This window comes from Cervus canadensis, chromosome 2 (genome assembly GCF_019320065.1).
Source record: "Cervus canadensis isolate Bull #8, Minnesota chromosome 2, ASM1932006v1, whole genome shotgun sequence".
In the NCBI taxonomy this organism is placed as follows: domain Eukaryota; kingdom Metazoa; phylum Chordata; class Mammalia; order Artiodactyla; family Cervidae; genus Cervus; species Cervus canadensis.
Genome location: NC_057387.1, coordinates 63,251,773 through 63,266,197, shown reverse-complemented (window position 1 = coordinate 63,266,197; position 14,425 = coordinate 63,251,773). Strand labels below are relative to the sequence as shown.

At 34.8% G+C, this 14,425-nt stretch overlaps 1 protein-coding gene across 1 annotated transcript in view; it reads left to right on the top strand.

Annotated features, from left to right (window-relative positions):
• The window catches only part of MIGA1 (mitoguardin 1), a 74,102-nt gene extending 59,677 nt beyond the window's left edge, over positions 1–14,425 (top strand). The window contains exons 10-16 of the mRNA XM_043460917.1: positions 104–176; positions 853–939; positions 2,758–2,856; positions 4,284–4,418; positions 5,740–5,793; positions 8,373–8,489; positions 10,776–14,425. Of these exons, the coding sequence (XP_043316852.1) occupies positions 104–176; positions 853–939; positions 2,758–2,856; positions 4,284–4,418; positions 5,740–5,793; positions 8,373–8,489; positions 10,776–10,994 (784 nt within the window). The 3' untranslated portion in view covers positions 10,995–14,425. The remainder of the gene's footprint in view (positions 1–103; positions 177–852; positions 940–2,757; positions 2,857–4,283; positions 4,419–5,739; positions 5,794–8,372; positions 8,490–10,775) is intronic.

Here is a 14,425-nt window from a genome sequence, read left to right as displayed (position 1 = left end):
ATGTGTTTTTTATTAAGGTCCTGAGGTTAAGCCTTATTCCAAACTTATAGTAGGCTTGATCTTAAATGCACTTTAACAGTTGTCTCCCCTGTTTATTACTTAGAACTGAAATGTTGGAGTGCCTAGGAGACAGTGATTTTCTTGCCAAACTTCACTGTATTCGACAGGCTTTTCAGGTATTTTTTTTAACATTAAGTGACTTCATCCAGCCACTCATCCCCACCCTCATGCTATAGAGTTCAGCTGAGTATAAACAGGACAACTCTTTGCTCTTTATTATCCTTATTCGTAATGGCAAATAAAAAGTACTAAGTTTATTTTTCCTCCCTGCTGTGTCCCTTCATTTATCTTCATTTGTCATCCTCTCCTGTAACTTCCTGGGTCTACCACATTTTGTCAGAATATAATATTTTGATGCTAGAAATGTGTGTGTACAAATTACTGCTTAAAGTATGTCTTTTTCTTATTATCAGTTACTATGTGTTCTAGAATGTTTTTCGTTTGAATCAGTTGTAAAATCAATTTCCTAAGGTAAAATAAGGTCATTTAACAACAAAATTCTCTTTATTTTTCTGTTCTGGAGTTGTTTGATTATTTCAAATTTTTCTAATATTGAATAGATTTAAATTCAGATTTATCTTCCTTTAATCTTTTTAAATTTTCTGTTCAGGAGCTCTTTTTATTTTAGTTACTTAGGACTTTTTTTTCCCTGTGGTCTACCTGCTGAAATATTACCATATACCATGTATTAACTGTATTAGGGTTATTTGTACATACATGTGCTATAAAGTCAGATATCCATTCAAATTAATTATAGGTTTCCTTTCTTCTTTGGGGATGGATATTTTTCAGGTAATTCTTTCAGAAACAGCCAACCGGATATTCCTTGCTGAGAGTGGAAGGAAAATTTTATCAGCATTAATTGTAAAAGCACGAAAGGTAAACTTGTTGGCAAGTTTATTTTATTGTTATTATTTCAAGATTAAAATCATTAAACTTTTAATAGAAGAAAATGTTTTTGTAGATATCTGTAAAAATTCACATAATAAAAATAAATAACCCCAAAAGTATTTCTACTTGGGTTGATTTATTTTCTGTGTATAAAGTTCATACAGTTTTGAGCAAGCTGATGAATATATTCAGTTTCCCATACAAAAATCTATTATTGTCATGGTAAGAATTATCATTAGATCAGCTATATAGCCACCACTATTATTATTTCTGATACCTCTTTTCTTACGCCTCCCTCAATCCTGTTCAGTAAGAAGGTCCTAGGAAATAGTGTAGATCTCAGAAATCTGGAAATACAAACTGAACTGTCTCTCACTCTTACTCATCTTCATGGGTCTGAATGAAGCAGAAGCAATGGCAAGAATTTTATTAATCCTGTAAGGAAACAACTTTTCATTTATGCAGGATGTGTCTAGATGATGAGAAAAAGAAACCTCGAACAGACTTTCCCTGAGCCATTTGAACACCTGGTTTTTAAACACAATCCCTTTGAACCTCAGTTCCCTCATTTGTATAATAGGATTATATTTATGGTACCCTATTTCAGAGTTCTTATGATGATTAAATAAATGATAAATAGGAAAACATATTTTAAAAGTGCAACATAAATTTGTAGTTTAGTCGCTAAGTCGTGTCTGACTCTACAGGATACTGTAGCCTGCCAGACTCCTCTGTTCATGGGATTTCCCAGGCAAGAATACTGGAGTGGGTTGCCATTCTGTCTCCTGGGGATCTTCTGACCAATGGATTGAACCCATATCTCCTGCATTGGCAGGCAGATTCTTTACCACTGAGCCACCAGGGAAGCCCAGTATAAATTTAGGATCATATCAACTACTTATAATTTCCAATGTAAATCTTTAAAAAAAAAAACAAACAAAAGAAACAGAATATTCAATAATTATATGAAAAAGTTCCATAGTATTACAGTCAAATAAATTCAAATTAAAATAGCACAATAGGACTTCCCTGACAGTCCAGTGGTTGAGACTCTGAGATTCCAAGGCAGGGGGTGTGGGTTCCATATCTGGTCAGGGAACTTAAGATCCCACATTCTATGTGGCCGAAAGATTTAAAAAATAATAATAAAACACAGTAACCTGTTCTGCCTATCAAATTGCCACCACTAGAAAGACAGTGAAATGTGTTGGTTGCTCAGTCGTGTGTGAATCTTTGTGGCCCCACGAACTGGAGCCTGCTAGGCTCCTCTGTCCATGGATTTCTCCAGGCAAGAATACTCAAGTGGGTTGTCATGCCCTTCTCCAGAGGATCTTCCTGATCCAGGGATCGAACCCAGGTCTCCCTCATTGCAGGCAGAAGGACAGTAAACCCAATATAAATCTTATGTTGCTTTCTTGGCCTTCCCAAGGCTGATAAACCCATTGCTTTGAATTAGAGTATGATTTGAACTAGAGTTCCTCCAAAAGGAGTAGAACTCTGTCAAAAGCATCACATAGTATCTTCTGTAACCAAGTTTTCATCTTAAGGACTAACCTAAATAAGCACATATATTTGAATAGTAAGCATTTGCTTATGGCATTTTACTTACATTCTTAGTCTTGACTTCTGCAAAATGTTGGACTAACAAAGTAAACCAAATAAATATGGCATACCTTGAAAATGTGTTTTAATTGTTACATAATAGAGTGAAGATTTTACAAGCTTACTTGAAGAGTATATTTACTTTGAGGGTTTGAGCATTTTTGTAAAGTTGAGATTAGGATTAAAGTGTGCTTTCTTCTGCAGAATCCAAAGAAGTTTGAAGATGTTTTTGATGAAATGATCTATTTTTTAGAGCAGACCGATCACTGGGATAATACTGAAATGGAACTTGCTGCTAGAGGAGTAAGTCAGATTTTTTTATAGATTTATCCCCTTTCATTTTTTATACATAATATTTACATAATTTGAGGCCACTGTTTCTTTGTCCTTGTTAAATGACAGTAAAACCAATTTTGTGATGGTGATTATGATGCAGTCGTAAATAATAGCAACCACAGTCTTTATACATTGGGGCAACAATTGAAAATAGTATATTTTTTAAAAAAGCCCTGTGTTCCTTCCCGCGCTTCTTCCTTCCTTCCAAAACTCAATGAGCAGAAGCTTTAGCAGAGCAGCAATGGTACCTGTATAAGGGTGGTTTCAGTTAGGACAGTGGCAGCTCAGGGGAGATGGGGGACTGGCTACATATACAGGATCAAACAAAAATACATATACTGAGAATAATCAGAGTGAGACTTCTCATGATTAGAGAAGTGAGACATAAAAAGCTAGGGCTGGAATTGGAGCTGTTAGTGTGAATTCATAGTTTACTAAATAGAGAAATAAATAGGAAGGTTTGCATATATGTAAACATACATAAACTTATTAACTCTTCACAGAGAGGGTCTGGGAGCAAGAATACCTCAAAGGAAATTATCCCTAACACACAGATCTTGGCTTCTAAGTCCCACTCTCCACTAAAAGGAACTAGGACTCCTTGGAAATTTGGCCGATTTCAGCACTAGAATACAGAAAGCATGTGTGAGCCTGGAATATTTTGTTGTAATGGAAGCTTAAAGAATGAGTTTGCAAGGGGTTGGAAGGCTTTCTTGGCAGAGAAAACAGTAGATGCAGAAACAGAGGTACAGTCTTCACAGTCTGTCTTTCTCTGGTGTTCCTTCACTCAGTTAAGAACCTCCCAGTATCTAGTTCGCACGTGGTGTAGCATGTAGTACAACACAGTCTGCATGAATGAAAGAGTAAGAGATGCGTAATGTGGTGGGGAAGACAGGCAGATATACCAGTAACTAAATGACAGGCTTCCCCTGTGGCTCAGCTGATAAAGAATCTGCCTGCAATGCGGGAGACCTGGGTTCAATCCCTGGTTTGGGAAGATCCCCTAGAGAAGGGAAAGGCTACCCACTCCAGTATTCTGGCCTGGAGAACTCCACGGATAGTGCATGGAGTCACAAAGAGTCGGACACGACTGAGTGACTTTCACAAAAATGACAGAGCAGAAAGAGCCTGTAGATACCATAATGAAAGCACAGACAAAGGACTCCTAGAATAGAGTGGAGGGAGAGATTAATTTCACCTGATGGGATCTAGGAAGGCACAACTGACATGTGAATTACAGTTTTTGGCTGTGAGTTGTTTTCAGTGTTGTCTCTCCTCTGTTAACCTGATTCAACTAAAAGCGTGCTACTGTTGTCATATACGAAGCCCTCTCGCAGACTTTATTTCAGCTCTCTGTAATAATAATTTCTATTTTAACTTACAATTTAATACAGGTAAAAAATCTAAACTTTTATGATGTTGTTTTGGATTTTATATTAATGGATTCCTTTGAAGATTTAGAAAACCCACCTACATCCATACAGAATGTAGTAAATAATCGCTGGCTAAACTCCTCCTTCAAAGAAACTGTAAGTGATGGTTTACCTTTCTCAACATTTAAATTTGATGAAAAGTAATCAGAACTGAGAAGATGAGTAAGATTAATATATATAAATATATGTCTGCCTGTAGAACGACTATTACGGAAACTGAGCTCATCCTTTGATATTGGGATCAGATGTGTATGATAGGTAACATATGAAAGTGAAATTTTCCTTTTGGCTCTTCTGTCAGTCCCTGCCTTGACTTTGAGGACCCAGTATTTCTTTAGATATCAAAAAACACTTGGGTTTCAAACTAGGTCAGGCCTAACAAAAAATTGTAACTGAAATGACTCTATGACTAAATAGAAATGTAGCAGTTTCAGTGAAAAGATGATATATATATTTTTTGGAGGAAAATACAGTTTCTTGTTCCCAAATACTATAAAAATTTGGGTAGAAGGGAATTCCCTGGTGGTCCAGTGGTTAGGATTCTGCACTCTCAGTGCCAGAAGGCCTGGGTTCAATCCCTGGTCAAGGAATGAAGAACCCAAGGCATGGACTTGCAAACCCCCTCCTCCCCCAAAAAAGATTAAGGTAGAAAAAAGTAAGCATGTGCAAAAATAAAATGGGTTTAAACTGTATTATATGCTTTGGATATTTTCAGTTTCTGGGTTTTTTTTTTGTACTCAGATTTCTGTTTAACATTTTTTTTGTTGGGCTGAAGTGTATACCTTGAAGTAGGTGGAATTAATGAAAGTTAGAATCTTTAAAAAACTTTTAAAAAAGTTTCAATTGGGTATTTCACAGTTATTTTGGAAATGCCTGATACCACATTTTAAAGCATTTTTTCATAAATCCACTTTTCCCTCAAAGTATGTTTTAACCATTAAAAGGTGAATGTTCTCCATTTCTGTAACTGCTTTGGGACAGTGACCTTGATCGAAATTGGATCATTCCACAGTAGGGTCAGATTTCTTCAAAATCCACTGGAGTGTTTTAGTTCCTGTTATTATGGATGTCTCTTAGTTCTTAATTTGAATAAAACTTTTGGCTCAACTCCTAACTATTTCCAGCACTACTACAATTCTTGAGGAAAAAATATTACTTGAATTTAATTACTGAGTTCCTTGGCACCAGAGTTCAGCCTTTCTGTCAGTGGCTTTGAATTTAATTTTAAAATTTATAAATACTTTTTCATTAATATTTACAAACAGTAGAAAGAACATGAACTAGTTCTTTTTGTTAATATTTTAAACATTTTAGACCTTTTCACTTTGAATTTCTAATAAAAGTCACTCTTTTTTAAATGAAAAGTTTATATAATTATTCACTTAAACCTTGCTTTTTCTCCTCTGTATACATTTAGGCTGTGGCTTCAAGTTGTTGGTCAGTGTTGAAACAGAAAAGGCAACAGATGAAGGTAAAACTCATCATGTCTTGGATTTCTTCGTAATTTGAGGCTCCTGTTGAAGAAACAGCTGAGTCAGTTTTCCCCTGGGGATGGCAGCTCATAAGCCCTGTCCTTCAAGCTCGATGAATGATCTGTTGGCACTGGGTTGGGTTCTCTGTTTTTGAAGTTGGGAACAGAGTTTTTGCTTTTTTGTTTTTTCATTTAATGATATTATAAGATTGAAAAAATTGTTTAACATAGTGGATGTTATTTTGTGTACTCCAATTGAGAAATGATGATTGATTCTTAAAGCTGGTTTATTTAACACCAAAAATCACCTCAAAGTTTATATCCTGTGCCCACACCGCACACCCTCCAGCCCATCTCACCCCCCACACACTGCTCTCGCCACACACTCCTGTGGTACAGGATGGACTCTGGAGTGAGACTGGTTCCAGGTGCCACTTGTCAGCCGTGACCTGGGGCAAGTCTTAACCTCCCTTGCCTGAGTTTCCTCATCTCTAAAGAAGAGCGTAGTATCTGCCCTGTGGGGTTTTTGTTAGCATCAACGTGCTTAGAGTAGTGCTCGGCATAGTGCAGCAGGCAAGTGTTGGTGTCATTGTTATTTTTTTATTGTTTGCCCAGTGACCTATAGTATTTTGTCATGTCCATATTTCTAAGCCTGAGCCTTACAACTTTGAGATGGTATTTCTGAGGGGAGTGTTTTTGAGCATAGTCCTCACAGCACCTGCAGAAGGGTGCTTGTTACAAATAATTCTGGAGACCATATATTTGAATAATTCTTGTTTAAAAGATGTTGAACAGGGATGTATTGTAAAACATGGGGAATGTAGCTAATATTTTGTAATAACTGTAAGTGTAGTGTAACCTTTAAAAATTGTATAAAAAATGAGGGACTTCCCTTGCAGTCCAGTGGTTAAGACTCCATGCTTCCACTGCAGGGGCTGCAAGTTCGACCCCTGGTCCAGGGACCCTGCATGCTGGGCAGCACAGCCAAAAAAAAAAAAAGAAGAAAAAAAATTGTACAGAAAATGATTCCAAAGACCCTGTGTTTTAAACAAGTTCCCCCAAAGATGATTAGAAACTCTAATGTTTGAGAACCACTGGTTTAGGACTGGGGAATAGACTTGTCAACTTGGGTTTGATTTTCATATTCACTGGTGTGATCATAGGTAAGTTACTGGCAGCCGACCTTCAGTTTTCCTACTTGCAAAATGGAATTAATATTTGCCTCATAAAGCTGCTATAAAGATGAAATGAGGTGAAACATAAAAATTAAAAGAGTAAATATGTAAAAAAGGAGTAAATATATAAAAGTTTAATAAATAGTAGTATCCATAATAATAGCGATTGTTATGGAATATTATTAATAATATATTATTATTATTATTATACCTAACCTTATTTCTTCTTAATATAAATCTTGCGCCTTGGACTGCTGTTCTTCGTGTACCCAGAGATACCTATATATTTCACCTCTTGAGGAACTATTTCCTATACCTGGAATGCCATACTCTATCCTCTGTACTTAAATAGTTCTTACCTACTGTTGAGTTCAGCTTACATCACTCCCTGGTGCCTGTGCTAACTTGTTACCTGTCTGAATTCCTAGTATAGTTAATGTATATGGTTAATATAAATATGGGATTTAGAATTTTAATATATGCAGAACATCTCTTAGACTATTGTCAGTGTATCCATGAAAACCTTTTGGCCTTATTTGTGAGCTCAGATAGGTTTTATAACCCCTCTGAAGTCTCACTTTTTATGTGGGATAATGATGTTAACATGACCTACTTTTTCAGACACATTTTATTAAGTTAAGTAGAACTTAGCTCATTATCTGGAATATAATAGGTACTCATTAAATGGCAACTACTGCTGTATTTTTAAATTGAGGTTTAAACGATGTCTTGCAGCCTATAAAAGAGAAAATAACTTCTCTAAGAGATAGAACCTTAAGGCATACTTATGCCCAGTAGATGCTATGATAAATCTCACAGGATGCTATTTAACATGGGAAATTTAGAAAGTTATTAATAAACTTAGAGACTTTCCTACATCACAGCTGTATATATTACTATTTCACAAGAAGGTGCATTACATAATTAAATGCTTCAATAATATCTGTTCCTTAACTGAAAGTTGAAATCCTAGTAAGCATATTTTTGTGCTTAATCAATGTAAACTTTATTTTAGTCTTTTTCGGATAATCTAAGTAAGTGATTGAGTAGAAGTTCTTCAATTCTACTGAACTAGCTAAAACCATGGTAGTCTCATTAATCCTAAAAATTGTACTGCTGAGGAACATTGTAGCATTCTTGTTATTGCTTGGTTACAGCACTGTGATTTCCTTTTTATGAGGTGAAAATGCCTTTAAGAAGTAATGTTTTCAGCACATTGAAATTGTTGGATAGATTATGAAATGTTCATAAAGCTTTCTGTGACTCTTAACAGTTACTTCTAAGTTTATTAGACTGGCTTATCATTGACCCTTGGTCTGTCCTCAAAAAGAGCTGGTCATATGATGGCTAGCAAGCAAATGCAGGAAGGCAAAAATAATTTGTTTCTCCTTTACTTTGCAACAGATCCCAGATGGATTTTTTGCTCATTTTTATGCCATTTGTGAGCAGATTAGTCCTGTCCTAGCCTGGGGCTTTTTGGGTCCTAGAAATTCTCTCTATGATTTATGTTGCTTCTTCAAGGTATGTTCAGTCATTGAATAATTTCTTTTTCCTAAATTGAAAAAAATTTTACTGTTTCTTTTTGCTTTTGTAGAAGAAAGAATGTTATTTAAATATAAAGTTATAAAAGTCACCCATGCCAGTGGAACAGTTTTATATAGATCTGTGCTTTATCCTGGAGAAGAGTCAACAATTCCATTCACCATATCAATTCCTTCTGTAATGGATACATGTTTTCATATGTGTTACAGTGTTAAACAAGTTGCTATAGATAATTCTTCATGCCTGACACTTTTGAAATTTGTAAAACAAATAATATCTATTTCATTGCACATGCAGCAGTTTAAAAATAAGTTCTGGTTCAAAGTCATGTGAATGATAAAATCCTAGCTATAAGAAAGAAGGTGGGAGTTTAAAATTGTATTCTAATGTCAGCAATTTAAATTGACCAAAACACAGATTGCATCTTGTTACAGGATTTTCTGCCTGGCACAGTGCCAATAAAAGTCTATTTTTTTTTTTCATTTATTTTTATTAGTTGGAGGCTAATTACTTTACATTATTGTAGTGGTTTTTGTCATACATTGACATGAATCAGCCATGGATTTACATGTATTCCCCATCCCGATCCCTCCTCCCACCTCCCTCTCTACCCGATCCCTCTGGGTCTTCCCAGTGCACCAGGCCCGAGCACTTGTCTCATGCATCCAACCTGGGCTGGTGATCTGTTTCACCCTAGATAATATACATGTTTCGATGCTGTTCTCTCGAAACATCCCACCCTCGCCTTCTCCCACAGAGTCCAAAAGTCTGTTCTGTACATCTGTGTCTCTTTTTCTGTTTTGCATATAGGGTTATTATTTAATAGTCCTGAATTTAGGCTGAGTTTCAAGGAGCAAATAAAAGTAAACATAATCAAGTATAAATTTGAAAGTTTTTGATGTTTGTAGTTTTGGATGTTTCTCTATACCTTTCATTTAAAAAATTAAATTGTTTATGTGCTATTAATGAGCATTTGTGTAAATAGCTTAGGACTTTTGTTTTTTTTTTACTGTCATTGAAAACTCATAAATTTTACTTGACCTCTCAACTGTAAGGTAGGTGTTAGTGGGAAAACTTTGGACTGGGAATTGTCTACCCTTAATGAACATTTGTTGGAGAAGGCAATGGCACCCCACTCCAGTACTCTTGCCTGGAAAATCCCATGGACGGAGGCACCTGCTGGGCTGCCGTACGTGGGGTCACACAGTCGGATACTGCTGAAGCAACCTAGCAGCAGCAGCGATGAACATTCGTGACTGTGGGCAAATCATGCTTCGTTCTCCTCATCATCATCTATAAAATGAGGGGACTGGACAAGCTGATCACCAACAACCCTTCCCAGATATAAAATCCATTGAAATCTATGATGTGCCTTCTTAGTACTTCTTAACATTTGATTTCTGGAGCTTCCCTAGTAGCTCAGACAGTAAAGTACCGGCTACAATGCAGGAGAACTGGATTTGATGCCTGGGTCAGGAAGATCCCCTGGAGAGGGAAATGGCAACCCACTCCAGTATTCTTGCCTGGAGAATCCCATGGACAGAAGAGCCTGGCAGGCAAAGAGTCGGACACAACTGAGTGACTAACACACGTTAACATTTGATTTCTGTAGGATAAAAGCTAAATATTCCTGTTTGTTTGTTTTCTTGTTGTTGCTCTTTGGACATACTTTTTTCCATCACAGCATAACAACCTGAGACTTAATGCTTAGTAGTATACAAGATGCTTAAAATGAGTTTCAGCCTAAGTATTAAGTTACTGAAATGAAATATCCTTCACGATCTTCCACTGATTTGAGAGCTGAAATTATTTTTATTTTTCACATGTCTTAACTTTTTTTGGCACAGAAAAATAGACATTTGGAATTTATAATTATTGGAAACAGTTTACTCTTCTGTCTTTAAATGGTACCAGTGCTCACAGGTAACACTGAAAACGTCAGTTATTGGGACTGGACTGATACTAGTAGACCCTTGCATCTGTACAGTGCTCTAGTGTCTACAGGCATTTCTCAGAGAGCTCTTTTTTGGTCGTTGACCATTATGTCAGCCATGAGTAGTAAAAACAACAAGTAGTAATTAGCCCTTATTTTACCAAAAAAGAAAACAAGACCTTCCAAAAAAGTTGAAACACTTTTCCACTGAGATTTGAAATTAGTAGTGGAAGTGACCCCTAGTTCAACATTTGTTACAACATTGGTAACTGTTTGGATTTAATATAATTTTGGTCTAACAAGTGCCAATTTGTTTTGTGTTCATTTTCCAGAATCAAGTTCTTTTCTTTCTCAAAGACATTTTTGATTTCGAGAAGGTGCGCTATTCCAGTATAGAGTCTCTGGCTGAAGACCTCATGCAGTTGCTTATTCGCCGCACTGAACTTTTAATGGCCTGTCTCGGAGCTGATGCCCTGAGGCATACAAGTAGCTGTTTAAGTAGTCATGTTCCTGTTATGCCCAGTGGCCTATTAGAAGCCAAAGTACAATAAGTAACATAAAAATCAGACAGTTTGCGTGTGCTATGAAATATTTTAAGGTAACTATTAATTTTGTAACATATATTACACAGAACTGGTGGATATGGACTCAGGGAGGATTAAAAAAACCTTGTAAAGGATGAGTGATTGTACTGTACTTACACAGAAGTTCTGTCATTGAATCCCTGTGTGGTGTATCCAAAGTGTCTTTTTACAAGCTTTAGGGAATAATTGTTGTGAAATGTTGTATATTTTATAGAAATATTGCTTGAATTGAAACCAGTACGTGGGAATTAATCGATTTGTTGTCTTCAAGCTGTCTGAAATGTCCAGTTTCATTCTCAAAAGCTTTGTTTTTATGCTTCACACCTTGAAGATATGTACTTTAGCCAAGACTTTTATGGCCCACACATGTAAGAATATGTTACTCCTAGTGTCAGTGAACTTAACTTTGCCTGAAAATGTATTTTTAATTGTAAAGTTATTCGTTGTTTAATCTAGTTTAGGCAGTAGTGGTGTTTAACATGTACTGCTTACATCATTGCTTGTGCATTTGCTTAAGTATTTGAATCAAAGAAATTGTAATGGCCGAGTATTGTTATAAAACATTTAAATGAATTGCCACTGAGAAGTTTACAAGTTTATATTAGATTTACTGAAGTTTCCAAAATATATTACTGTTGGTCCCATAAGTTACAATAGAGAGACTGAAGAAATTTCTTTTGTCTTGGTATAGGTAAGAGAATTTCCCTTGAATGAATATTGATTAAAAATATAACATTTGTTAACTATGACAGCAATTAAAATTTCTCCCATGTATTTTTGAGACTACCTCCCAACATCCTAAGGTATTAATTTTGACTTAGTAAAATCATTTCTTCTTTCTCCTTCTACAAAGAGAACTTAGCACACTTGAGAGTTTGTCGTATTATGCCCATATTTTTGAAATAGTCATTGACACTTTGAATCTTAGGGAGGTCTTAAAGAAGATTTCCCCCCCCCCCCCGAATATAGAACAAAATATTTTTTAATGGTATGGAAGTATGTTTTCTTGTCCTTGGTGATAAATATATGAACAAATGGGTTGTTTGTATGAATAAGGATCTGGAGTATATTAGATACTTTCACAGTTGTTTTAATTTTGTGTGTAAATTATATACCACTTATTTAGAGTGGCTGGCTCAGTATAACAATGGATTAGATTTGTTGATTTTGCTCCTAAAGTGATCTTTATTCATTTTGGGAGTGAGTTATCCAGAAGGATCTAAAATATATTTTTTTAAATGTATTTTTAGATTAAAGTGCCTAGTTTCTGATTAATGAGTAGAAAATGAAAAGTGGGGAAAGAAGCATAATCTTTTAAGGTTTTAAGTTTATGTATGTGCCATATTTATGTAATACTAGTTACAAAATAGATTCAGAATCTTTATGCTATTTGCATGTACTATATTCCATAACATGTAGGTTACAGCAGTAAACAATATGAAATATTGCTGTAATATTTTTTGAGTATGTAGCTCCTTGATTTATCTTACATGTATTCTTAATTTAATACTTGACTGTTCATAATTCTTATTATTAATGGAGGAATATCTTTAGATATATCAAAGCTAAAAATTCCATTATATAGTATTTTGTATTTTATTTTTTAAATTCTGTATTTTGGTTTCTTGTTGAGGTACCACTGACCTTGAATGATTCACACATATACACATGTCTGCACATACCCATCCCTATTATTGTGTAAGCAAGATAGTTATTGCTTAGGTTAATTTTCCTGTTTGAAGGACTGAATGTTTTAAGCTGTGGTTTTATAAGCAAAGCTATAAGTAAACTTACTTTTTTATTTGAGTAGAATATTGTTTGAAATCTGTTTCAAAGAATTGCACTATTTAATAATGCTGCTAGTACATGAAACAACTCTGGGGAATTTATTTCATCAGATAAAATGAATGGCTTTCCAGAAGTTGTATTTTTCTCTTTTATACTTCACCTTAAAAAAAAAATTGTCCATGTTTAAGAGATTGATTTGTCATGTTCAGTGCTTGAGGTTGATTAGTTTCTCTTCAGTTCAGAAGCTACTATTTTAGTAAGATGCTTTCTTTGTGGCCTTTGACACAAGAGACAAGAATGACCAAATAGATTTTTAGGGTAATGGGTATTAAAAAAAAAACTCTCTATTGTAAGGGAATAAACTTGACTTTTCTACAGAAACGTCTCTTAAAAATGTTTCTAACCACTGAAGAGTACTTAAGGTGTATGTTCCAATTTCAATTTGCCTTGAAATTGGGTTGAACAGATAAAGCAATGTTTTAAAAAGTTAGTAAACAAGTCTAGAGCCTTTTAGAATGAAACCCTGTTTAACACTTGCTCATGGTAGTAGTATCAGAAGATTGCCTTTGCCACCGTGAATCCGACTGTCTGCTTCCCTATATAAATTATAAGAGGACCTTGAATTAATCATGAGAAAATGGATTTTTTTTTCCTCCTATTTTCTGGAGGAAAAAAAATGAGTGTTCAGGTGATTTCTATTTGATAATTTTTCTTTCTCCTTTGGCTTCTCGATATCTTTGTTCAACTAAAAGGCTAGTTTTTCTTGAAGGATTACAATATGTTTATTAAATATCAAAATGAGATTCTTTTTTAAAAAGAAGGCAAGTTTTTCATACTGTTATAGTCAGCGCCAAAGAACTTTTTCCTTCCCATAAGTATTTTTTATTTGCATGTTTGATTCTATTAATTTTTTCAATTAACTCACTTTATAAAAAATATTTGCAAACTTTTTCTTGCCTTAAGATGTAATATTTTCCACTTAAATGATTGCCTGTGGATGATGATCTGCATTACAAAAGAATTCTTTAGCTTATCATTCCTTTAAACCTGTGAGATAGGAATGCCAAAGTAACATTTAACATCTTTGTGACCTTTCATAATCAGAAATTTTAAATTATGTTCATAACATAATTTGCTTTTATTTCAAAGTGAACATATATTAGGGAGTTATTTGGAATGTGTCAATACATTTCAAAGTGAACACATATTAGGGAGTTATTTGGAATATGTCAATACATTTCAAAGTGATTATAAGAATGACACTAAATTAAAAAAAAAATTTTTTTTGCTTGGATTAACCAAATTTAGAAATATCTCTGTGTGTGAAACTGAAGAATTTATATAATCTGTGATTAATGGAAATAAGGGCATCCTTTCTTTGTTACTTGTGTTTATATTGTTGTTTTGCTTAGTTTGAGAACAACTGTGTATTAGCTTCACTTGGCTGATATCCATAAGTGTGTCTATTTCCTAAGTGTAAAGACTGCATTCATTAATTTCTGTAAAAGTAAAACACTACGGTAGCAGTAAAAAAAATAGCACTGACTCTTTAGCCAAAATAAGCACTGTTACATGGTATTTCTGTATTGCCAAATAAAAAAGTGATGGTA